The sequence below is a fragment of the Myotis nattereri genome (genome assembly GCF_964212035.1).
Source record: "Myotis nattereri genome assembly, chromosome: 2".
NCBI classification, from domain to species: domain Eukaryota; kingdom Metazoa; phylum Chordata; class Mammalia; order Chiroptera; family Vespertilionidae; genus Myotis; species Myotis nattereri.
Window position 1 is genome coordinate 192,141,820 of NC_138076.1, and position 26,800 is coordinate 192,168,619.

Sequence of the window (26,800 nt, forward strand, 5' to 3'; positions counted from 1 at the left end):
AAGGTTCATTCTGGTGTATATTCTATGGGTTTGGACAAATGTATAATGACATGTATCTTCCATTATAATATCATACAGTGTTTTCACTGCTCTAAAGTCTTCTGTGCAACACCTATTCATTTCTCCCTACTGTCAGCCCCTGGCAACCACTGATCTTTTTACTGTCTTCATAGTTTTATCTTTCCCATGATGTTATTGGAATTATATGGTATGTAGCATATTCAGATGGACTTTTCACTTAGTAATTTATATATATAAAAGCCTAAACAACCGAATGACCGGTCGACCAGTTGCTAACACATGCACTGACCATCAGGGGACAGATGCTCATGCACAGGATCGGGCTCCCTCATGTCTGGATTGGGCCTGTGGGGATTGGACCAAAATCAGCTATCCGACATTCCCTGAGGGCTCCCAGATTGTGAGAGGGTGCAGGCCAGGCCGAGTGACCCCACTGGTGCATGTACCAGGCCTCTAGTACATATATAAGTTTCCTCATGCCCTATGGCTTGATAGCTCATTTCTTTTTAGTGCTAAATAATATTCTGTTATTTGGATTTACCACACTTTATCCCTCCACCTATTAAAGGACATTTTAGTTGCATGGTTGCTTCCAAATTTTGGCAATTGTGAGTAAAACTGCTATACACATGTAGGTTTTTGAGTAAATTTTAAGTTTATTGACTATTTTAATAATCTGTTTTCTAGCATTGCATGGTAATGAGCTGAAATAGAACATCCCCCTCCCCCCAAAAAAATTAATAAAAATAAACAGGAAAGGTAAATGAGTGCTTTCAGGGTGATGTTAGTGACTGAACTATGTGATACTTTGGCAAGAATATTGAGAATCAAAATTCTTAATTATTGGACTGCTTCACAGAACTATTTTCTCTTTTAACCTGTGAATAGACTCTATTCTATTCACAAAACCCAAATAGTCATCTGAGAATCCCTTTGGCCATTGTTATTATTATTTTTTGTTAACTCCCACTCAAGGATATTTTTTCATTTTTAGAGAGAGTGGAAGGGAGGGGGAGAAAAGAGAGAGAAACATCGATGTGAGAGAGGTACATCGATTGGTTGCCTCCCGATACCCTGACCAGGGATCGAGCCTGCAACTGAGGTACATGTTCTTAATGGGAATTGAAGCTGGGACCCTTCAGTTCTCAAGCCAATGCTCTGTCCACTGAGCCAAACTGGGTAGGGCTGGCCATTATGTTTTCATACTTGTTTCTTGAGGTTTCACTCTCATTTAGCTACTTAGAAATTGTAGGAAAGATGGTTACTGTTTGACTGCTAAGGCCAGGTAGGACAATTTAGAGGATTTTTACTCTCCAGTAGTAAAATAGCATTTATTTATTTATTTATTTATTTATTTATTTATTTATTTATTTATTATTTTTAATTTTTATTTATTGGATTAATTAAAGCTGACATTGATTAATAAAATGATATAGGTTTCAGGTGCACAATTCTATAATACATCTTATGTATATTGTGTGTTCACCACCCAAATCAAGTCTCCATTATTCATCCCCTCTTTACCTCTACCTCCCCCAACCCTTTCCTCTGGTAATCACCATATTTGTTGTCTGTATCTATGAGGGTTTTTTTTGTTTGTTTGTTTAATCCCCTCAAAGACAGGAAGGGCAAAGGAAGTAGCTAATTATGGGCACAGGAAACCTCAAACAAGAGGTCTTTTGAGGTTTTAGAGCCAGGAAATATAGTATTGCTCAGTGGCATAAAGGTTAGGTATTAGCATTGCTCAGTGGCATAATGATTAGAGCCAGAAAATTTAACAACGCTCAGTGACATAAAGGTCTCACCACGGAGGTGAGAACCTGGCCAGGTGAGGTTACTGCTCCCAATAGAATGATGTAGACCACCTTTCCTGAGGAGCTGGTGTTTACTCTAGACATTATTTACTTCAGCCTAGGACAGGAAGAATAGCATGATGCTGTGAAATGATAAGCCGCTGAGGTTTGAAGGTGTGATCAGAAAGCTTGAAGATACCACTATACGCTATGTGCGTTTGAAGTTAACATCATCAGGAACAAATGTGTAAAACATGTGGTTTCCTAAGTGAAGAAGAATCTTTACAGCAAAGCAGCCATTAAATAAATAAATAAATGCTTTATATATTCATATTATGTTTGCATAAGTGTATTTTGCACAAAAGTGAATTTGGAAGACAAAGTATAAGCATTTAAAATATTCTTGCCCAGCTAGCATGGCTCAGTGCTTGAGCATTGATCTATGAACCAGGAGGTCATGGTTCAATTCTGGTCAGGGCATGTGTCTGGGGTTGTGGGCTCAATCCCCAGTAGGGGACATGCAAGAGGCAGCTAATCAATGGGTCTCTCTCATCATAGTTCTCTTTCTCTCTCTCCTTCTCCCTTCTTCTCTGAAATCAATTAAAAAGTATAAAATAAAATATTATTAAAATTATTCATCTTTCTGTTTTATTAACAAGTGATTGTGGTGAAGTTTTGTGCTAACAGTGGTTGTGATGAAGTTTGGTGCTTCCAATTTTGTGCATTTAATGAAAGGGCCATACTAGGAGTTTCAGTTCGGACTGAAGTTACTACTATTTTCTTCTGATGCTGGTTATCTTCTCATTTAGGAAGAAATCTGTTTGTTTTTGTTTTGGTTTTTTCAGAATCAGAGTTTAGGAAAACAAACAAATGAACAAACAAATCAACCCAAAACAACAAACAACTAGAGCTTGGAGGTAGATGCTACACAGTTTGGGTTTTTGATTATTAATCTCATTCTATATCTCTCTAAAACTATGAACAATCTAGATTTTGTAGTCAGTTTCTCTTCACTTGAACCACCCTGCTTATCAAGTGCATGTGTAGGCATCATATCTCTTCTATGTGCTGCAGTGACAATAATGAACATGATGATGTGGTACCCCCCCTACGGGTTTATATGGAGGGGCCAGACAACCATGTACGTGTAAAAATGTGTTCCACACCCATGGTTCTGGGGAGCACACTGTGCACTTCCCCGTCCCCTTCCCCTGGCACGCTTTCCTTGCCTCTCTCTCCGAAGCTCCAAGGGCCCTTCTTTTACCTCTGTAACTTTTACCCTTAGTTCATGTCTTCTATGGCTCACTTCTTCTACCTCTGTGACTTCCTAAGTAAACTTTCTCTTATAGTTTTGGAGGGGAAAAAGTGTTCCCTGCACCTGTGTGGTCTCCACCATGAGACCTACCCCTTCTCTCAGCAGCTCTAAGGATGTAAATTAAAATAGAAGAAGGCTCATCCTGGCCAGTGTGGCTGAGTTGGCTGGGAAGGGTGACTGTAGGGGGCCTGCAGGAGGCACTCTCACATAGATGTTTCTATCTCTCTCTTCCTCTCCATTTCCCTCTGTCTAAAAATCAATAAAAGAACAAACAAAAGAAAAACAAAGGAAAGACTCAACAACATCAATGTTTCCAAGGGCAGTAATATATAAATAACCAGGTCTGAGGTCATAGAATTTTTTTGGGGGGAGATAAGCAGTATGCTGCTACATGTTTCCCAGATCCTAAATCATATTAATGTGTCCTCTCCAAACCCCTCTTCCCAACACACACTCTTTATTTCAAGCGCCTGCACCCTAAACCTGCCACATTAGGGTAGAGAACCTAGCTCAGTGTCAGGATTTCTGGATTGTAGTCCTGCCTTGGGAGAGATAGAAAAGAAGAGCATCCTAATATATAAAAAGCCAGGGGTCGTCATGACCTAAATGACTGGACAGATGACCAAACAGCAGGCTGCGTGGGGGCGACCAGGCCGGCAGGGGGGTAGTTAGGATAAACTTGATGGATCTCGGCGTGGTGGCGGGAGGGAGCTCTGGGCCCTGGCTGGGGTGTGGTGGAACTCTGGGTCTTGAGCGATCAGGGGCATGGACAGCCTTCAAACTGGACCCTGACAGGAAGGAGCCTCATTCCTCACAGAATCGGCTGTTGGTCAGCTTGCTGTCAGCAGGCTGCCAACCAGGAATCCCATTCCCCTGCACCCAGACCCTGACAGGAGGGAGGAGGGAGCCCCATTCCCTTTTAATGTGCACAAAATTTCATGCACCGGGCCACTAGTTTACTTATATTAAGGTCTAAGAAATCTTATATGTAATGCTAATCTCATTGAATTTCCCCAAGTCTGTGAAGTGAGTACTACTCTTATGAAACATACTAGAGGGCCAGTGGATGAATTTGTGCATGGGTGGGGTCCCTTGGGGTTGCCTGAGGAGATCGGGCCCCAGCTTGCGACCCTAGCCTCGCAGCCCCAGCTTGCACTCCCAGACTCGCAACCCTGCAGCCCCGCCTGGCACCCCACCTTGGCCTGGCGCCACCCCCTCACCTGCTCCACTATCCCACTGCAGGGCGACTGATTGGGGCTGGGCCTGGGAGCCGGGCCGTGGCCCCACCCCCACTGCCACCACTGGTCACCATCTGCAGGGCGATCGGTGGGGTGATTGGGCCCCTACTTGCACCCACCTTGGACTGGCTCCTCCTGCTCACTGCTCCACTATCTCACCGCGGTCCTGCTCTCATCAGGGCCCATCGGGGCCAGTAGCATCTCCATTGACACCCACTGCCAGCACTGTATTGACGACACCCACCATGTTCTGAGCTGCCCCCTGGTGGTCAGCGCATGTCATAGCGAGCGGTCAAACACCTGGTTGAATTCCCGGTGGAACGACTGTCCGAAGGGGACAATTTGCATATTAGGCTTTTATTATATAGGATGATAGTGACCCAGTTCATGGATCTGTGCACATTGAAAGGAAATTAATTGGAAGGTGGCTGGCAGGGCGGGACTGGGTGAGACAGGCTGGACACACCCTGGAGTTAACCTCTTGCAGTCCCTCCCCTGCATCTGTGGAGTGAGCAGGGTTCCCTCAGCAGGTGGGGTTTCTTGGACTGGCCTGTGAGGATCAGGCCAAAACCGGCTCTCCGGCATCCCCCAACGGGTCCCAGAGTGTGAGAGGGCCCTCTACAAAGTTGCTGTCGTACAGGGTGTGGAACGCAAATGCAAGTGTGCAGTAAACCAGATTCGGGGCTGACAGTGCCCCAGCAACAACATAACCCATGGCTGAAGGTGGAATCGCATGGCCCTGCAAGGAATTGGGCTCCCTTCTCTTTGGTTTTGGGGTGCGTCAACCAAGAACCTCCTCTGCCAAATCACTGCAGCTCAGCAGCTCCTGCATTGAGAGTCTGCCCCCTGGTGGTCAGTGCACATCATAGCAACTGGTCGAATGTAGGAAGGACACCTTTTATATATATAGACTAGAGACCCGGTGCACAAAAATTTGTGCACTGCCGGGGGGGGGGTGTGCCTCAGCCCCCCTTGTGCCCTCTCACAGTCTGGGACCCCTCGGGAGATAACGACCTGCTGGCTTAGGCCCACTCCCAGGTGGCAGAGGACAGGCCCAATCCCTAGGTGCAGCCCCTGGTCAGGCTCAGAGCAGAGCCGATTGGGGAGTTGGGGCGCCGCCCCCTGTCATGCACAGAGCAGGGCGGATTGGGAGGTTGCGATGCCACCCCCAGTCACGCTCAGGGTAGGGCCGATTGGGGGGTTGGGGCGCCGCACCCTGTCACACACAGAGCAGGGCCGATCAGGGGTTGGGGAGCTCCCCACTATTAGGCACAGAGCAGGGTCGATCAGGGGGTTGGGGTGCCTTCCCCTGTCAAGAACAGAGCAGGGCGGATAGGGAGGTTGTGGCCCCACCCCCTGTCACACACAGAGCCGCAGGGAAATCAGGGGTTTTGGGCGCTGCCCCCTGTCATACTGCTCCAGGGGCCAGGAGGCCTCGCTGCTCTGCTGATCCCGGGTTCGGGAGGCCTCGTGGCCCCGCTGATCCCAGTTCTGGGAGGCATATTACCCTTATACTATATAGGATAGAGGCCTGGTGCATGGGTGGGGGCCAGCTGGTTTGCCCTGAAGGGTGTCCTGGATCAGGGTGGGGGTCCCCACTGGGGTGCCTGGCCAGCCTGAATGAGGGGCTGAAGGCCGTTTTCAGGCTGGCGGGTGACTGAAGCTCCCAACCTCTCCTTTTTTTCTTTTTCTTTTTTTTTTTAAATTCTGGGATTTATTTACCTTCTATGGCTGTCACTGGAGCTGAGAGCCAGCTTTAGCTCTGAGGCTCGGCTCCAGCTCTGAGACCTCGGCTGCTGAAAGCAGGAATCTGGGCTTTGTTTGGGTTCTATAATTGAAACTCTGTTGCAACTCCGGCTCAGCCGGCTGGCTGAAAGCATGGGTTTTATTTAACTTCTATAATTGCAACATAGTTGCTTAGAGTTGCAGCTCAGAGGCCGGCAGTGGCAGGCGGGGAACCTTGGCTTCCTCTTTCACTGGAGCAAGCAAGCCCCCTGTTCGCTTCAGCTGCCTGGCTGCCGGCCGCCATCTTGGTTGGCAGTTAATTTGCATATCACCCTGATTAGCCAATGGAAAGCATGTCCGAGGTACGGTTAATTACCATGTTTGCCTATTATTAAATAGGATGAGAAAACTGAGATTTGGAGTGACTTGTTGAAAATTTTATAGCTAGGCAGGATTTGAATCTTGGATTTCAAATGCTAACATTTCACACTTAATGAGAGCCTGCTATATATTTTCCAGGTCTGCTTAGGCTCTTTATATGATCTATCTCATTTTATCCTCACAGTATCCTTGGAAGGCACATATCACTGCTTCACTGGTGAATTTGAAGGTTTAGAGAAGTAAGTGATGTGTCGCAAGTCACACATAGAAGCTAGGACTGGCATTTTAAGCCAGATATTTCTGTTTCCAGAATTCATGCTTTGTGGCAAAATATTTGTTAAAAAAATCCATAGTCTGTAACATCTATAGCCCTGCTAAATTCATAGTCTGTATTCTAGTCAGTCAGGCCTGATGGAACATGGGTCAAGAACTAGCAATAACCTGTTCTTTGGCAAGTCAGTTAGCCTCTTATGATTCGTTTCTTCATTTGTAAAATGGGTGCAATAAGAAATAGCTGTCAGCCCTAGGTGGTTTGGCCCTAGCCAATTCCTGTCAAGGGTACATGCCTGGATTGCGGGCTTGATCCCCGGTGTGGGGCATGCAGGAGGCAGCCGATCAATGATTCTCTCTCATCATTGATGTTTCTATCTTTCTCTCCCTCTCCCTTCCTCTCTGTAATCAGTAACTCCCTATCTCTCCTCAGCAGAAATTCCCTCCCTCCCTCCCTCCTTTCCTCCCTCCCTTCCTCCCTCCCTCCCTTCCTTCCTTTTTCCTCTTATTTGTTAGTATTTATGGCATTAGGATAGAGGGCCAGGGATCTTCTTTCTCTGTTTTGAGATTGACAAAGCCAAGATTAGGGTAAAGGGAGAAGAAAATGCCCAGCAGCAAGTATTCCTGTAATGTCCAGGCTCTGCCCATAAAATTTTGCTTACATTATGGAAAGAAATTCATGTCTGGGAGGTATTTCAGCTGCCTGCTGCACATGATGACAGTGGCAGGCCTTGGTAGTGATTCAGAGATTAAGGATTGCATTGGAGGACGAAGTTGAGGGTCAACCCTGGGCAGCATAACCTAAACTGGGTCCGTACATTCAATAGATGGTGTTTGTAATTAGTTTGGAGGGGAGGTGAGAGGCATGAGCAACCAAGAGCAGGGAGGTCATCTCAAGCATGATGTTTGCTGGTGGCTAGAGGTTGGTAAGGAAAGAAAAGAAGAAGCAAGGCATTGGGTCAGAGCCTGCTGAAATAGGGGTGGGTGTGTTTCTGCATTATTAATTTCCCGTTTTTGTTCTCCACCTCACTCCTCTTCCCCACACTTCATATTAACTACTATCAGCTGATTTGAGAAGCAACTTAAATTTGTTTCATAGAACTGTATGCCAGAAGATTGACAAGGTCTGTATGAAATGAAAGCGAATATCTGGCTCATAGAAACGGAGAAATGTATTTCTTTTAGCTGGTAGGTTGTCGATATCTATGAAGTAAGGTTCATGGACAAAACTCAAGTATAGAAATAACTCATCAGCATCTCTTCTTAAATGATCAAATATGAACATTTTCACACACAGCTTGTAGTGTATAAATGGAACAACTTTTCTGGAGAGCATGTGGTAATATGTGTCAAATTCTTTAATGTATATGCACTTTGACCCCCTAATTTCATGTTTAAAAATTTTCCTAAGAAAATATTCAAAGGTACAAGCCAAATATTTTAATATACTAGCAAAAAAATGGGAACAACCTAAATGTCCCACAGTGGAAAGTTGCCTAAATAACTTACGATATAGTCCATGTGGGTAATAATTATACAGCTTTTAAAATGACACATATTTTCCAAATAGTAATAAGAGAAAGTTTCTGACAGATGGGCCATACAGGGTATCCCCAAAAATGTATGTACATTTTAACAGTTGATAGCTCAGTTTTGAAAATGAAATGTATTTTAATAAGCACTACCTTTATAATTATTCAAAGTATTTGTATACATTTTTGGGGATACCCTATATTTTAGGCATATTTTTTAAAATGAGAAAACATCTATACTAATAAAAGGGCAATATGCTAATTAGACCGTACATCTTCCAGACATCCTTCTGACATCCTTCAGGACAATGCCATGGTGGCAGGGGCTGAGGCAGAGGTGGTGAGTTGTGATCAGGCCTGCAGGGTAGAGCATTTAGGAGTGATCAGGATGGCAGGGGAGAGCAGTTAGGGGCGATCAGGCAGGTGAGCGGTTAGGAGCCAGCAGATTGCAAGAGGAATGTCCAACTGACGGTTTAGGCCAGCCGTGGGCAAACTACGGCCCGCGGGCCGGATCCGGCCTGTTTGAAATGAATAAAACTATTGAAAAAAGACCGTACCCTTTTATGTAATGATGTTTACTTTGAATTTATATTAGTTCACACAAACACTCCATCCATGCTTTTGTTCTGGCCCTCCGGTCCAGTTTAAGAACCCATTGTGGCCCTCGAGTCAAAAAGTTTGCCCACCCCTGGTTTAGGCCCTAAACCAGCAGTTGGACATCCCCCAAGGGATCCCTGATTGGAGAGGGTGCAGGCCAGCCTGAGGGACCGCCCCCCCCCGCCCCCCGCCATGCACAGGGTCTCTAGTGTATTAGATAATAATAGATCAAAAACATTGTGTAAAGTGACATCAACACTGATAGTAAATGAATAAAGCATACATTTTGAATCCAGCTAGCATGGCTCAGTGATTGAATGTCGACCTATTAACCAGGAGGTCATGGTTTGGTTCCCCATTAGGGCACATGCCCAGTTTGTAGGCTCAATCTCCGTGTGTGTGTGTGTGTGTGTGTGTGTGTGTGCACGCGCAAGAGGCAACTGATCAATGATTCTCTGTCATCATTCATGTTTCCCTCTCTCTTCCTCTCTGAAATAAAAAAGATATTAAAAAAACCATGTTTTGATAGTGTATGGATAAAATGGTAGAAGTACACCAAATATTTTATAGTGAAATTATGAAGAAAGTTTCTGACTGATGGGCTATTTAAGTCATGATACTTCTTACATATATGTATATAGACATATTTATACATTTACATTTTAATAATTTATTTTTACTAGTAGTATCTTTTAAGTAGGCTAGTTTTTGTTAAAAATATTGGTATTTGTTTTTTTGAATGCTGTGTACCTTTACCTTTTTAGTCCTCGAATGTTGCTTTTTAAATGCAGTCTTGCAGATAATAAGTAGTTGGTTAGTTGAGATGAAGGAACATGTAGCTCGTGACCATCTTTCCTTCGCGTCAACACCAGCTTTCATTGTACAATTTCCTTTCGTCACTTTGGTCAAGAGGAGGGGCAGAAAATTTTGAGCTGGAGTATTATTCAGAGATGATTCACTTCTGCCTTCTAGCTTACAGCCCTCATGCACTCAAGGATCCACAGTTGGAAACGCTAACATCTTCCTCCTCATTTTTGGATCAGCTTTCTCCATCTGCATCACTACATCCACAGATACAGGTAACATTTACTACTAATCCCTCAGTTTTTGTACCTGAGTATCTTATTAGTCCTCCTTATAAAGGAAAAAAAATCTAAGAAACAAGAATTTTAGGAATATGTTATTTTATCAATTACAAATGACTAGGCATGAGTATGGGATTGGTTAAAAAAGCAATCTCGATTGCATTAAAACAACATCATCTCTGAAGGGAATGTGAAAACTAGTTCAGCATTCACATTTAATGTGGACTTAATGATTTGCATGGTATCTATTCCATCTTGAAGGATTCTGTAATGGAAAATACCCCCTTTCCTTAGGAAATTGGAGAAAATGTGAATAGTGAAGTCTAGAAAATTTTGTAAATTAAAAATGTAAAAGAACAGAGTTACATATGCAATTTGTTTTCCATACTATCTGTTTTTTATATATCATCTTTTCACATGGTTTAATGCAAGGAGCAAGGTACATTTTAAATACTTATTATTTAATAATTCCTTTTTAATATTTGTATTCATTAATAAATTAAATTCTTTATAGATATTTCCTAATGACTGCCTTAAAAAATTTTTATTTTAACATAGACCTCTCAGGCAGCCTCATACACAGGAAGATTATTTCTAGAATTTTAATGTACATGCAGTCATTTGGGATTAAAAATGAAGGCGTTTGGCTCCAACCTGAGATTTTTATTCAGCATATCTTGCCTGGGGCGCTAGAATCTGAAATGTTAACCAATCTGCAAGGTTAATTCTCAAATAATTCTTTTGCAGATGGTGTATGGGATACACTTTGGGAAACACTTTGATCGAGTTATGTTATAATTGAATGGAACGAGTGAACCTTCTAACAATTTACATGCAGAGTTGAACAGTGGATATTGTTTTTTGAAGTCAAGATATTTATATTTTCAGAATTTCAAAATGTAGAATTTTGGTGTTTTAAATTGATAATTTTAAAGGTCTTTCAGTCATTTGGGATGGTACCAATTTTGGCTAACAACTGTATGTTTATGTTGAACATTTTGAGCTAGATTGGCTAGGTGAATAGGACCCAGCCTATTCAATCTATTGATAAATATTAATTTTTTTCATATTTTCTAATAATCATAGGTTTAATATTATATAAATTTCTTATATAAATCAGTCTCAGTTTATGTGCTTTCGGCATTCCAATTAGTTAATGAACACACATTGATATCACAGGCAGAGATACACACATACCTGTCATTTCTGGCAGGCTCCTATAGACTAACATTTTACACTTTCTTTAGACAGAAATCATCCTGATTCAAGGTTTTAATGCAAAACATTTTTCTCTTTGTACTCTAGAGATGAGCGATCAGGAAATAATTTATTCAACCCCTGCATTTCTTCAGAATCCTTCAGAGCCACAAAATACATTAAGGCCTGGTGGTGCTCAGAGGCCTGGGAAAATTGATGGCAAAGGTATATGTTTTAAGCATCTGGATTTACCTGCTCTTATAGCTTGTCAAATGCTTGAAGCTTGAAAAAATGTTTTTATCTGTACTTTAGGTTCCTAGATGGTAATACAAAACCATAAGTTTTGTAGTAGTAGAACAGTCTTTTTTTCTTTTTCTTACATTTGTGAGAGTGGAAAAATTAGTGAATTCTTTAAATTTGAGGAGCTAATAAAATATTTTCATTCAAATTTGGTCAAGTAATTTTTGAGGCCTTTAACCCCTGGCTCAGTGCCTCAGTTGGAGTGTTGTCCTGTATACCAAAAGGTTTTGGGCTCTATTTACAGTGGACTGTGTACAGGAGACAACCAATCAATGTTTTTCTCTCCTCTCTCTCAAATAAAAAAAATAAAAAAATATCCTCAGTGAGGATAAAAAAAAAAAGGTAAATAATAGACTAGTATCTCAAGAAAACATTGCATTTCCTAGACAAATAAAAGTCTAAGAAACATTTAAGAGATGAAAAATAGGATTTTATTCAGACAAAAGATATTTTAGGTGCTTTAAATATTTACCAAACCTTGATGGCAATAAAGCTGTAAATATGTTAAAATCAAAAGGTGCATACTAATTTTTCTATTCTCTCTCTATCAAATATTGTCACAATTAAACTTTAAATTGAGAATAACTTTAACTATTTTAATATAGTGATGATAAGAGATACAGCTTACAGATATTGAGGACACAAATGTAGGAGGCTAAAAATAGCATTGTCTAGTGGAAAATAAAGTTGATGAGAAAGAGAGGAAAGTTGATTTCTAGAAATATCTTTAAGAATGGATCCCAATCACATTTGCAGCTTCAGAATATCCACTATTGGCTACCAATTTCTCACCAATATTGACTGTGCCCAGCCGGTGTGACTCAGTGGTTAGCATTGGCCCATGAGCTAGAAGGTCATGGTTCAATACCCCGTCTGGGCACATGCCTGGGGTGTGGGCTCTATCCCCATTAGGGGGCTTGCCAATTGATGTTTCTTTCTTATCCATGTTTCTATCTCTCCCTCTCCCTTCTGCTCTCTAAAATAATATATATATATATATATATATATATATATATATATATATATATATATTTAAAAAAAGAATATTGACTGCTTTCCTTTCTTCTTCATGATAAGTTGTGATCAGGGCAAGGAGTACACACACTAGTGTGGTTTCTCATAAATGCATGCTGTGTCTACTGTCACCTGTACCTTTGAAATCCTATAGAACTGTTTTGTGTGTAGGATTTCTACCATGGGTGTATGCCAGTCAGAAATCTGAAATTTTAAAACTGTGACTACTAGATTCCAGATTTAGATCAATTTGTATGATATCATTTTATAACATTTGTAGAAAACATTTATCCCTTTGTTGCAAATGGTGTCCCAGTAAAGGTTAGTAGTGGGCCAAGCTCTACTCCTTGTGATTTTTTTTTAAATTTTAAAAATTTTTATTTAATGGTCTTAAATGTATGGTATATCCTGGACCATACAAGTGGATTATGACTTATCTTAAATTACATGTAGGTTAAATTATATTTTATCACACATGCAATATATATATATATATATATATATATATATATATATGAAATTCTGTTAAATATATCCTTCTATCCTGATGATTACTTTTTCTTCTTTATTTAAAGAGTTTTCAGGACCCTCACGTCTCATTGCAGTGGCTCTTGGGATCCTCTGTTTACTTCTAATCATGACAATCATAGTGTTGGGAACAATGCGTAAGTAACTGAAATACATCCTTTGAGTCTGAGTAATAGCACTAATCACCAATGTTGCAGTTATTAACAATCAGTTGTTCCCTGGATATCATAAGGGAATGTTTCAGATGGCCTTTTCTTGGTGATTTTTTCCTAGACACAGCACAGTATTATTTTCACTTCACTTACCCATTTCCATGACTCTGCAGCCTCATTCGTTACCATACAGGCAATATTCCTTTTGATATAGGACTTAGTAATATTCTGCATTCTGAGTTAAACATTAAGAAACAACTGTTTGAAATAAATTATGACTTTCTTTTATTTTTCTATGATCTCATTTATATGTGGACTGTAATGAACAAACTAAACTGATGAACAAAATAGAAACAGAGGCATGGATACATGGAACAGACTAACAGCTGTCAGAGGGGAGGGAGGATTTAGGTGGTGGATGAAAGAAGGTGAAAAGATTAGCCAAAGAACATACATGCATAACCCACAGACACAGACAACAGTGTGGCGATAGCCAGAGGGAAGGGGGGTGGTTGCTGGGTAGAGGTGGGCAAATAGGTGGGGGGGAGGAGAGGGGATATTTATAATAGTGTAAACAATAAAAATAAAGCTAAAAAAAGAATACAATGAAGAAATGATTTAGTAAAAATTTAGAGTGATTCTGTACATAGATGTTAGAATGTTGAGTTCATCAACTTTCATTTTTTATTTGAATTCCTTGATATCTTAGAGAAAATCAGTAATATATTGCACTCAGATAAAGTGACATATTGGGATCTTCCTCCTTTTTCCTGTGTTTATCCTATTTAATAATAATGATGCTATTTCTTCATGTGTCTTAGTGCAGATTTTCATACTCAGAAGATGTGTTGCTAAAAGTTGGCTAACTGATTTTTACTTTGGTACCTATTTTTAAATAATGTGCTAACTATCAAAATGAAACTAAACTGAATGGTAAGGTGTTGCTATCATAATTTTATTCAGATCTCTTATTTTATTTATTCTAGACTTAAATTGCTAACAGTAAGATGTTTGATGTTTTCATTTCTATCATCAACTTACTGAGGTGTTACTTTCTAAATGTCAAATTGCTAATTAAAGTAATGAAATCGGTTGATTGTCGAAGTGAGATTTTTTCTCTTTACTTTCAGCATTTAAGCATTATGAGTACATTTTTGCATTTTACCTATTCTATTAATTTTAGTTTTTCAGTATAATCGAGAAAAACATCAACAAGATGAAATTCTACAAAACCTCAAACAAAAGTACCACATTATTCAAAATGATAACTACTTAACAAAGCAACTTTTGGCAAATATGACTCTAGAGTCTGACATTCTCAAAAATAAACCAGTCTCACCATTAATAGAAGAGAAGACGTGTCATAGAAAAAAGAAAATCTCTTCAAAATCTTTGCAAAATACAGGTATGAAGGAACTCTTCAGTGAGAGATTGCATGATTTTACATTATTTCTCCTTCAGAATCTTCAAAGTTAATTACAGGCTTATGATATATGCTAGCTAGCTAGGTCTACTGGGGAAATTTAATTTATGCCTCTTAGAAATAATATGGGTATTTGAGATTGCTTATTTTGCATATGGGATTGAGACCCCAGGAGCCATGTTTAGATTAGCCGGCCCCTGTATTCCCCAAAAGTTAATGGCAGTTCTTGCATTTCTACTGCTTCCAGAGGTGAAATAATATGTTAGCTCCCCTGAAAATTCAGATCATTTTGGACCTGTGGGCAAATTAGGCACTTCTAGTTTGTTGTTGAAGTGGATGCTATCAATAAAAATAGACTTAGGCTGCAATGGGCATAAAGCCTTTTATTTGGATGCTGTTGTAAAGATAATTGTAAGTGTGTGTGTGTGTGTGTGTGTGTGTGTGTGTGTGTGTGTCTGTCTTGTTTTTCCATTCTGCCTTGACTTCAGATTTTTGGTTGGTTGTGATTAATATGCATTCCCTACAATACACCTGCAAGATTTGTCATAGTGTTGATGTTTGTGCAACTCTGTGTGGTAATACCTATAAAAAATTACAAGAGATAAAAATATTAATTTTATACAATAAATTCTGTTATCATGCATAAAGATGGAGTGAATTGACCTGTTTATCAGCAATGAATACATATTTGTTTAGGATTTAGAGTTTACAAAGAGCTTTTGCATATTTAATCTCACGTAGGCATGGTAATCAGTGGAAATTATTGTATCCATTATTAAAGCATCAATAATATTTTTAAAACTTGGTATATTGTAAAACACATAGGAGATAAAGAAAAAAATTCCAAATAATGTTTATTTAGAAGACATTCTAGAAATTTATTTGAATTTTATTATTCTTTAAGCAGCTTATTGAGGTATTAATAATATTTTTAAAACTTTATATATTTAATGTATACAATTTGATGACGTTGGATATATACATACACTTGTAAAATGATCCACAATTAGGGTAATATCTCCCAAAGTTTCCTCATGTCCCTTTTTTATTTTTGTGGTACATACGATCTCTCCTTTTACCAAGTTTTTATTTTATTTTTTTAATCCTCACCTGAGGATATTTTTCCATTGATTTTTAGGGTGAGTGGTAGAGAGAGGGAAAGACAGAGAAAAACATCAGTGTGAGAGAAACACATCAATGGGTTGCCTCCTGCATGTGCCCTGACCAGGGCCCAGTGTGGGGAGGAGCCTGCAAGTAAGGTATGTGCCCTTGACCGGACCGAACCTGGGACCCTTTATCCTCAGGCCAACACTCTACCCACTGAGCCATAGTGGCTAGGGCTTCTTACACAGTTTTTAAGTGCACAATGCAATATTGTCAACTATAGGCACTATGTTGTATAGCAGATGTCTAGAATTTATTCATCTTGCATAACTAAAGCTTTATACCCATTGAGCAACTACCCATCTTTCCCTCCTACTTGCCCCTGGTAACCGCCATGCTATATTCTGTTTCTCTGAGTTTGACTGTTTAAAATACCTCATGTAATTGCATTCATGTAGTTTTTGTCCTGTGTCTGGCTTATTTTACTTAGCATAATATCCTTAAGGTTCATCCATGTTGCTGCATATGGCAGGATTTCCTTCTATTTAAGGCTGAATTGTACTTCAAGTAGGTATAGACCACATTTTTAAATCCATTCATCTGTTGATGGACATTTGGGATGGCTCCATATCTTGGCTATTGTGAATCATGCTACATTGAACATGGGAGTGCTGATGTCTTGGCATTCCAGAATTTTGATGAACCTCATGTTATCATTATTGGTAGCTATTAAGATTTTATTTAGTTATAGCAGGCTGATAAATATATTGCTGTGCTTAACAGAATGCCAGATAACAAGAAGTTTAATGTTTTACCTTATATGTTGTAGGCAAACTCAGTGAAGAACTCTGGTCCTGTTGTGGGGTAAACTGTTACCTTTTTACCACTGAAAATAAAAACTGGAAGGAATGTAAAGAGACTTGCCAAAATAAAGGATTATCTCTTTTGAAGATAGATGATGAAGTTGAATTGGTATCATGGATGATTATATTCACTTTTATTCTCTTGGACTTTGTCTCCCACTCTCACACCCAAGAAATGGAGGACAGGGGGAGGGGCCCAGAAAAAGGAACCTTCAGCTATTCTTTGTGTTGTGTCTGTTGAGTGAGCAAAAATAATACAGTTAAGAGGCTCTCAGGAGACTATGCCTACTAACAGGAACACGATCTTGTTATTTACTAAGCATGCAATGCATATTATCTATCATGATCATTATTATGTCCAGAGTGGAAACGCCTTTGAGGATGCATTTTGAGTCTTTGCAATCATCTTCCTTCCTTCCTTCCTTCCTTCCTTCCTTCCTTCCTTCCTTCCTTCCTTCCTTCCTTCCTTTCTCTCTCTCTCTCTCTCTCTCTCCTCCCTCCCTCCCTCCCTCCCTCCCTCCCTCCCTCCCTCCTTTCTTTCTTTCTTTCTTTCTTTCTTTCTTTCTTTCTTTCTTTCTTTCTTTCTTTCTTCCTTCTTTGTTTCAAATATATTTTATTGATTTTTACAGAGAGGAAGGGAGAGGGACAGAGAGTTAGAAACAACGATGAGAGAGAAACATCGATCAGCTGCCTCCTGCACACCCCCCACCGGGCATGTGCCCACAACCAAGGTACATGTCCTTGACTGGAATCAAACCTGGGACCCTTCAGTCCGCAGACCGACGCTCTATCCACTGAGCCAAACCAGTCACAGCTGCAATCATCTTTCTTTAAGAAAAACACTCAGAGAAATATGCCTCACTTTTGATGAAGTACATAATCGCACAGCCTGGAACCAGCAGTTATTTCTCCCATTAAGGTGACAACTGAAATCCTGGAGTGACATGGTCGAGTAGTTACTACAAGGAATCCAGGAGCCAGGCTGCCTGTGGGCAATTCCAGCGCTGGCACTTACTGGTTTGGTGACCTTGGTAAATGGCTTACCCTCTCTTAGTTTCAGTTTCCCCACCTGTCGAAATGGAAATGATGATGAGAAACATAAAAGTGATAACAATTTTACAGTTTTAGCCTCATGGTGATTTTCACTGCATCTGCAGGCAACATTTACTATGTCAATATTCTTAAAAAAGTTTTTTTTTATTGATTTCAGAGAGGAAGGGAGAAGGAGCGAGAATTAGAAACATTAATGATGAAAGAAAATCATTGATTAGCTGCCTCTGGCATACCCCGCCCTGGGGATTGAAATGGCAACCCAGACATTTGTTGTGACCAGGAATCAAACCGTGACTTCCTGGTTCACACAATTTATATGCAAATCCAACAGATGTTTTAAATCATAATGCAGAAGATTTTATCTTGTCATGAAATATTTTCTGTATTTGATGCAGTAAAACAGTTAAATTTAAACCTATATTTACAAAACACATTTAGTCATTTAATTAGACATTATGTATTATGTCACTTTGATTTTACATTTTTGGACTAGTAAATAGTTCTAAATTCTCCCCCATATTCCTCTACCCCTTCCAACTACTAAACTATAGCAAGGTTTCCTCTTATGAGGCTGAAGGCTGTAATGTACACCTCCCCACATGCTCTTATTTTAATATATTTGTTTTGAAGATTTCTTCTTTCACTTAAAATATGCATAATTATTTTTCTATATCCTTAAATATTTTTATGGAGCATGCTTTTGAATCAGTTCATAAAGTATCAAATTATTTTATGCCTCCTATTGTTAGATATTTAGATTTTAATTTTTCCTATGTTTTAAATAATCTATGACACTTGCAACCATTTAAAAAAAAATATATTTTTATTGATTTCAGAGAGGAAGAGAGAGGGAGAGAGAGAGATAGAAACATCAATGATGAGAGAGAATCATTGATTGGCTGTCTCCTGCACACCCCTCCACTGGGGATTGAGCCTGCAACCTGGGCATGTGCCCTTGACAAGAATTGAACCCGGGATCCTTCAGTTCCCACGCCGATGCTCTATCCACTGAGCCAAACTGGCCAGGGCTCTTGCAGCCATTTTTGATACAAATAATGTACTAGGAGAAAATTATGTTGGAAAATGAAAATACAAGGATTGAGGGTAGAAAGACCTTTCTAAAAAGGAGGTATATAGGATGATGTGGGGAGCAGCAGAGGACTGGTCACCAACTCAATTGGCTGCTTTTCCTGTCGTCTCCATTCATCTAACTGATAGAAATTTAGTCACACATGTTGTGATTCCTTTACAGGCCTTCCTTCAATCCCAGACTTATAAAAATAACTACTGGATTGGATTGTCATTTAATGAAGAGGAACGTAAATGGGAATGGATTGACAAGGGCACACCTGGAATGTAAGTCTCTGAAATGCATCCAAGCTATAACATCGGTTTTGGGGTTGGAAGTATTGTTTCTAAAATGTATCTTCTCTCATTTCACACAGCTTAACTCATTTTCAAGTAGAGGTTATTGATAAGAATAAGCAGAATGATTTAGAAAGTGTTTTAAGAAGTATAGTTAAAAAAGAGAAGTAACATGTAGAGTTATTAATAAAATTATGATGCTAAACACATGCTCAGAAGAATGTGTTATGAGGTACTCAGAATTTTAAAAATCATAAAGTGACATAAAATGATTGGATCATCCTGATTTAGCCATAGTGATCCCTCTCATAACTGCAAATGAATATTTTGAGTGTCCCCAAAATTCATTTGAAACTCTTTTTTTTAGTTTACATATCTATGCTTATATATTATTTATAAAATATACATTTAAGCTAGTATACACACACAGACACCTTCCCCATAGTCCTATTTAGAAGTGCAGTATTTTGTATACTCTTGGGTTTACATTAAGATATAATCTGCTATCAAACTGTTCAATGATTTTTTAAAAATCATAACTATTATATACTTATTTATAGAAATTCTGTTTTATGTTTTCTTTTTTAAAATTAAATTCTTTATTGTTGAAAATATTACACATGTCTCCTTTTCCCCCCATTGACCTCTCCCTACCCACACCCACCCCCGCACAGGCCCACAACCCTACTGTCTGTGTCCATTGGTTATGCTTATAACTGTTTCATGTTTTCCAATCTTCTTGCTAGTTACTCATATTTTCAAGCTGTTGTTTATTTCTTTAATGATAGTAAACATCTTATTTTATACTTGATATGTGATCATTCTAATATTTGAAGTTTTGTGGGACTAATCTATTGTTTCTGCTGCTTGCCATTCATAATGCCATTTTCTTTGTAGTGCTTAGTGAGAGTTTTTTTTTTTCTTTTTGAGTTGTGGAAATTATTTGATAACTGAGAAGATAGTGACTTCCTCAAGAAATAATCTGCTTTTGTTGGATACCTCAGGGCTTTATAAATCTGGGCCACTTCTAATTTTAAAGTTGGGCCCTGCAAGTCATGTAGTTCTGGGCTGCAAACCTACACAAGATGTTATGCAGGAAATTACCTTGATGTAACTAAGGCCTGTGAGTGCCCACTCCAGTCAAACTATCTCAGAGGTCACAGAGCAGAAGGCTCATGGGCCATAGTAAGATGCTCAAATTGCATGGTTAATTAAACCGATCACGCTCTGCAAAGGGGAAGAAATGGGATAGCTTGTCACACTCGGGTGGGGTTGGGTAGGTTGTCACACTTAGGATAAAGTGCAAGTAAATGAAGGGATCACTTGAATCCTGGGTTGTACAGTCTTCACATGGCCTGACTCAACCTGCTGCAAAACCCTTTTGTGATGGTGTGGTTTCTAGAGCCCGACTTGAGGTTTGAGTAATGAGCAGAAGGTTCTGGCGGCCGGCGCACTCCTTTTCTGTATTGGGGCGATGCAGGAGTAGGTTAAGCCTGGCCACAGCTGCAGCTTTCCAGTTCATCTGATGAGCAGCCATGGATTTTGTTTTTTTGAATAGAATACGTGTCACCAATGGATGGTGAGCTTAAGACCTCATGAATTTTGAGTATTATGTGCATCATTATTTTGTGTATGATATTTAGTATTTAGATGATTCTTTTTTCCTTTTCTATGCTCAGCACACATAAGCTCTACTTACTGTATCTGTATCTCAACATGTCTCCTGGTTACTAACGTACTTATCCACATTTAACATATCTTATGTGTTCTGCCCAGGCCTCACAAGCTGTTTAGTGTCATTTATCTTATTTGTTTCTTTCCCTTTCTTCCTGCAGCAGATTTGAATATTTTTAAATTATACTGCAAAAGCAAATTACATGAGGGATGGCTTATGATTTTGGATTCTTAGGTGGGCTTGTTCTTCTGGTCTTCTGCTTAAAGCTAAGGTTGAAGACAATTCTAGGCTATTTATAATGAAGATATATCCCTTTGGCGTCTCAGCCCTATGCAGCTTGTCTTCTATTTAGGATGGTGGGTGGAATTCCTTATTCAGCATACTCACTCTTCTGGGTTCCCATCCTTTACTTAATAACTCAGCCTGCGTGTGAATTTGCTTCTTGCCTGCCAGTTCATACATTTATTCAAGAAAGTTTAAATCATTTTTGTAACCAGCATCTCTTTTTTTAATAGAAAGATTTCTGGCACCTAATCCACCACGTTTCTTAAGTAGAAGTCCTGCTTTTAGACATTTTTCAATGGATTGTCATGTTTTAGCTAATGATTAGCTATGGAACTGGGAAGAAAAAGAAACAAAGCAAATAAAAAGATTGATTAAACCTTATTTCTGACTATAATCCAATTCTACTTTTTTCTCCATAGAGTATATACACATGAGATCTGGTTATCTGTATTATAGAAATTCTTCTCTTTTTAATCTCTCACTTTTACTGAAAAAAAAATCAATGTAATAAAACATGTTTGCTACATTATAATTCCATAGCAGTATTGCAAGCTAGTTTTGCCTTCTGACCAATACTTTCCAGAGTGGAATAAAAGGGGAGACTGTGGGTGTAATCAAGAGGCTGAGTGAGATTCTATTTGATGGATTAAGAGCCAAAGACAATGTTCTAGTGATGATGTTATGATTAACATTTGTGTAATCCTGGTCTGTAGGCAACTGACTTAAAAATTATGATTTGTGTTGTTGTAAGCTTCAGAAGTAAACAGTTGACTACACATGTTTTCTGTTTTACAGTACTGTTTCAATAATGAATAGGACCTTCTGGAGAAGAGAATGTGCATTTTTAGCCTCAACGAGAATAGCAAATATTGATTGTTCTAAAACCTACAATTGTATCTGTGAGAAGAATGATGTTGTTAATGACATTCACTAACTACTAATGAATATACTAAGAGGAAAAGGTAAAATGGAATGTGGCCATTTTTAGTGTGTTTCCTGTAACAATCTGTGATTACTTAACAAAGTAATGTTTTTGACTGCAGGGCTTAGTCCACTGCAGAAACAGATGAGCTGGAGAGAAGAAAATGCCCTCTTGAACAATGATTTGAGAGATCAGATGGTCTTCTTGGATAAGGGGGGAAGGTTTTGCTTTTGGAGAGTAGTTACCCCTCTCTTTAATGGACCTGTGAAATTTTCTGTTTCTCTTTCCTGGAACCACACACAGAAACAGTTAGAAAACTCATAAATACCTGGGTCTTTGCCTTATTTGTAGGATAAGTCATTGCAATAACCTCTGATTTTGAGAGATAACACAATTAAGAATTAAAAAAATAGTTATCTTCCCCCCCATCTAGATGCTTACCTCTCATCTTTAAAAATATATTTTCCTATAATTTCAAACTTACTGAGTAGTTAAAACAATATAAGAAACTCTCATCTAACCTTTACCCATAGTTACCATTTGTTTATATTTTACTATCTGCACTTTATTACAAGTTCTCTCTCTCTCTCTCTCTCTCTCTCTCTCTCTCTCTCTCTCTCTCTCTCTCTCCTCTCTCTCTCTCTCTCTCCCCCCTCTCCCCTTGCTGATCCATTTGATAATAAATTAGGAACATTATGTCTCTTTGTCTAAATACTTTAGAAAAACAGGAACTTAGTCTTGTATAACCACAGCACAATTATCAAAATCAGGAAATTTAGCATTGATATAGTACTATGCTTTTGTCTACAGTCCATATTTAAATTTTGTCAGCTGTTTCAACAATGTTATTATAGGTGTGTTCTTTCATATTCAGAGTCATGCAAAATGTATTTTGTCCTGATGTCTCCTTAGTCTCCTGTAATCTGGGACAGTTCTTCCTGCTTCCATGGACTTTCTTGACCTTCACATTAAAAAAATAATCAAGCTTATTGAGTTAGACTTTGCAGGCAATAAAATGCATCCATTTAAGTCACAAGGTCAGTGGGTTTTTGACAAATGTATACACCTCTTAAATGCCGTCAAATCAAGATATATAACATTTTCACCATCTCCAAAAGTTCTTTTTTGCCCCTTTCCACCCTCCCGGAGCCAGGCAAGCAGTGATATGCTTTCTGTCACTATAAATTAGTTTGCCTATTTTAGAATTTCACACTTCATGTACTCGTTTTGTCTGAATTATCTCAGCATCTTTTTGAAATTAGTTTTTCTCCTATCAGTAGGTTATTCTTTTTGTTACTGTGTAGTATTCCATTGTACAGATAAACCACAATTTGTCCATTCACCTATGAGCATTTGATGTGTTTCCAATTTTTGACTATTATTAATAAACCTGCCATGAACATTAATGTGCAAATAACTGTGTGGACATGCATTTTCATTTCTTTTTGTTAAACACCCAGGAGTTGGTTGCTGAGTCCTATGGCAAGTGCATGTTTAATTTTATAATAAACATCTAGATTCTAGATAGTTTTCCAATGTGGTTGCATCATTTTACCTTTGTAGTAGCAACAAATGAGAGTTCATTTGTCTCCATGTAATCTCCAAAGCTTGTTATTGTCAGGCTTTTAAATTTCACCCATAACAACGGGTGTGTAGTGGTATCTCATTGGGGTTTTCATTTGTATTTCCCTGAAGAATAATGACATTAAGCATTTTTTATTTGTTTATTGCCATTTATATATCTTTGAATGTGAAGTATCTATTTAATATTTTGCCACATTTCTTTTTAAAATTGTTTTCCTGTCTTCTTATTGTAGAATTATGGGAGTTCTTTATAGAATTTGGATACAAATTCTTTGTTAAATATATGTATTACAAATACTTTCTCAAAAGTATACAAGTATTTGTATTTGTGTTACAAATACAAATATGCATTACAATACAGTCTTCCTGTTGCCTTTTCATTTTCTTAATAGTGCCTTTCAAGAGGTGAAGTTTTAAATTTTTTGATGAAGCCTAACAAATCATTTTTTCTTTTATTGTCCTAAGAAATCTTTGCCTATATCAAAATCACAGTGATTTTTGTCTTATGTTAGCATCCAGAAGTTTTATAGTTTTAACTTGTACACTTAGATTGTACACATTTCAAATTAATTTTTTTGTGTGAGAAAAGGGTCAGGTTTCACTGTTATTCCATATTGAAATCCAGTTGATTTTGTACTACTGTTGAAAGACTTTCATTTCCTCTATTGAATCACTTTGGTGCCTTTGTAGAAAATTAATTGGGTCTACTTCTGAGTTCTCTATTCTGTCTCAGTGATCTATATGTCTATTCTTATAGTAATACCATACTGTCTCAATACTGTAGCTTTACACCATGCCTTGGAATCAGATGTGCTAATCCTCTACATTTGTTCTTTTTCAAAAGTATATTGGCAATAACAAAAAAATAAACAACCCAATTAAAAAATGGGCAGAGGTCCTGAACAGACATTTCTCCCAATAGACATTCAAACAGTGAAAAATCCTATAGAATAAAAGCCTAATATACTAAGTCTCCAGTCATCCAGTTGGCCTTTCAACCAATCAAAGCATAATATGCTAATGATATGCTAAGGCCCCTCAACTGCTTGCTATGATGTGCACTTACCACCAGGAGTCAGATGCTCTGACAGGTAGGTTAGCTTGCTGCTGGGGTCTGGTCAATAGTGACTGAGCGAGATGGGCCGGACATGCCCTGGAGCCCTCCTGTAGTCCTCCCTGGCTGGCCAACCTCGTGCGTCCCTCCGAGGCCCTGATCATGCACCAGTGGGATCCCTTGGCCTGGCCTGCACCAGCAATCCAGGACCCCTCAGGGGATGTCAGAGAGCTGGTTTTGGTCCGATCCTGCAGGCCAGGCCAAGGGATTCCACTGGTGCATGAATTTGTGCACCAGGCCTCTAGTATATGATAAGATGCTTACCTTCACTAACTATTAAGAAAATGCAAATCAAAACTACAATGAGATTCTACTTCACACTTGTTAGAATGGATATTATTAACAAGATAAGTATTAACAGTGTTGGAGAGGTTGTGGACAAAAAGGAGTCCTCACTCACTGCTGGTGGAAATGTAAACTGGTACAGCCATTGGGGAAAGCAGTATGGATGTCCCCCCAAAATTAGAGTTACCATATGAACCAGCAACTCATCTTATGGGTGTCTATCTGAAAAATCTGAAAACCTTTATTTGCAAGGATATATGCACTCCTATTTTCATTGCATCATTATTCACAGTGACCAAGACAATGAAACAAAAGAAGTATCATGCCTCTCTATAGATGACTGGATAAAGAGTATGTGGTACCTATATACAATGAAATACTACTCAGCCAGAAGAAAAGATGAAATATTACCATTTGTGACAACATAGATGGATCTGGAGAATATCATGCTAAACGAAATGTCAGAAAGTCAAGAACCATATACTTTCTCATACGTGGGATATAAAACTAAAAGCAACAAATGAACAAACAAGAAACAAAAAACAAAAACTCAGACATGGCAACAGAACAGTGGTTACCAGAGGGGAAAGGATGGTGGGGAGGGTAGTGAAGGGTAGAGGGGTTTGACTGTATGATTGTGGAAGGAGATTTGACTTTGGGTAGTGGAGACACAATGCAATACACAGCTGATGTTATAGAATTGTACACCTGAAACCTGTATAATTTTATTTACCAATGTCACTCCAATAAATTCAATTAAAAAATGGTGAAGCTTCCTTTGGGTACTTGAAAAGAATAATACCTACTACTTTTAGTCACATAACAATGATTTAAAAAAATAAAACAAGTGATGATTTGCCAAAAAAAAAAGTATATTGACTATTCTGGAATCTTTGATTTTCTCAAAATTTCTTTAAAAATGCTTGATTGGGATTGCATTGAATCTGTAGATTAATTTAGGAGAATTGATGTCCTAACAATGTTGAGTATTAAAATTCATGAACATGATTTATTTTTCCATTTAGTTAGGTCTTTAATGTCTCTCAACAATGTAGTGCATTTCAGAATATAGATCTTATGTGTATTTTTAAAAATTTATATTTTTGATGCTGTTGTAAATGACATTTAACATTTTTTCAAATTATTTGTTGTTGTTTATAGAGATAAAGCTGTTTTTCTGTAAATTATCTTAACTTATTACTTCCAGTAGTTAAAAAAAAAATTCTTTGTAGATTTCAAAACTAGGAGGGTCCAAATCTAAAGCTAATGGGTGGGACTATATATCACTTGGAGGCCTGATATTTGAAGTGGATACAATGACTACTTGGGTTTTGTATTATATTGGAAGAAATCATTCTTCTACCCTTCTAGATTCTAAGACTAAATTGAGATGAGACAGATTAACAGGCCAAAAACCACATTTAATTATATATGAAAGGGGGATCCATCAGAATATGAAGTCAGGCGATCAAAGCTGATAGCTATTCTGAGCGAAGTTGAAGGGCGTAGGGGGTCTATGGGACTTCAAAGTGGAGGAAAACAATTTATAGCTAAAAAAACACATGTTGTTATTTTTTATGAAGCTGTGGCCAGCCTGAAAATGTACCATCTTGTACTTCCTGGAAAAACAAATGTTTGGTAAACGAATGTCTGTCATGCACAGACAATGGGACACAGGGACGACGTGGTCTTGTCAAACTATACCCACCACCCTCTCCTCCCCCTCTGCCCCGCTCCCCAAGCCCTCCACATCCAGCCTATGTTCTTCGAAGTTATTCTAATAATAGCTCTCTTCCTGGAACAGGCCCTCTATCTATTATTTTAGTCAGTGAAGGGGAGGCGAATGAAATACTTCCTGAGTTTTCTGTTTCTCAAAAATAATCAGCCCGAGAAAGAGACCTATTTTGAGGTAGTTTTGCTCCCCTGCAGCATCTGTCCTTGGGGGGAAAGCGGGGAGGGAGAGAGCCTCTTTCTTGGTA

The 26,800-nt window shown here is 38.8% G+C and overlaps 1 protein-coding gene across 1 annotated transcript; it reads left to right on the plus strand.

Moving 5' to 3' along the window:
* Positions 1-11,264: 11,264 nt before the first annotated feature.
* Positions 11,265-25,579, plus strand: LOC308514483 (killer cell lectin-like receptor 2; the record flags this gene model as incomplete). The annotated part of the gene is made up of 7 exons (XM_081084652.1): positions 11,265-11,379; positions 13,044-13,133; positions 14,332-14,553; positions 16,505-16,647; positions 18,844-18,947; positions 21,712-21,878; positions 25,114-25,579. 6 exons carry the CDS (start codon positions 11,265-11,267, stop codon positions 21,848-21,850), a joined length of 813 nt encoding a protein of 270 aa, XP_080940778.1. The 3' UTR covers positions 21,851-21,878; positions 25,114-25,579.
* Positions 25,580-26,800: the final 1,221 nt, after the last annotated feature.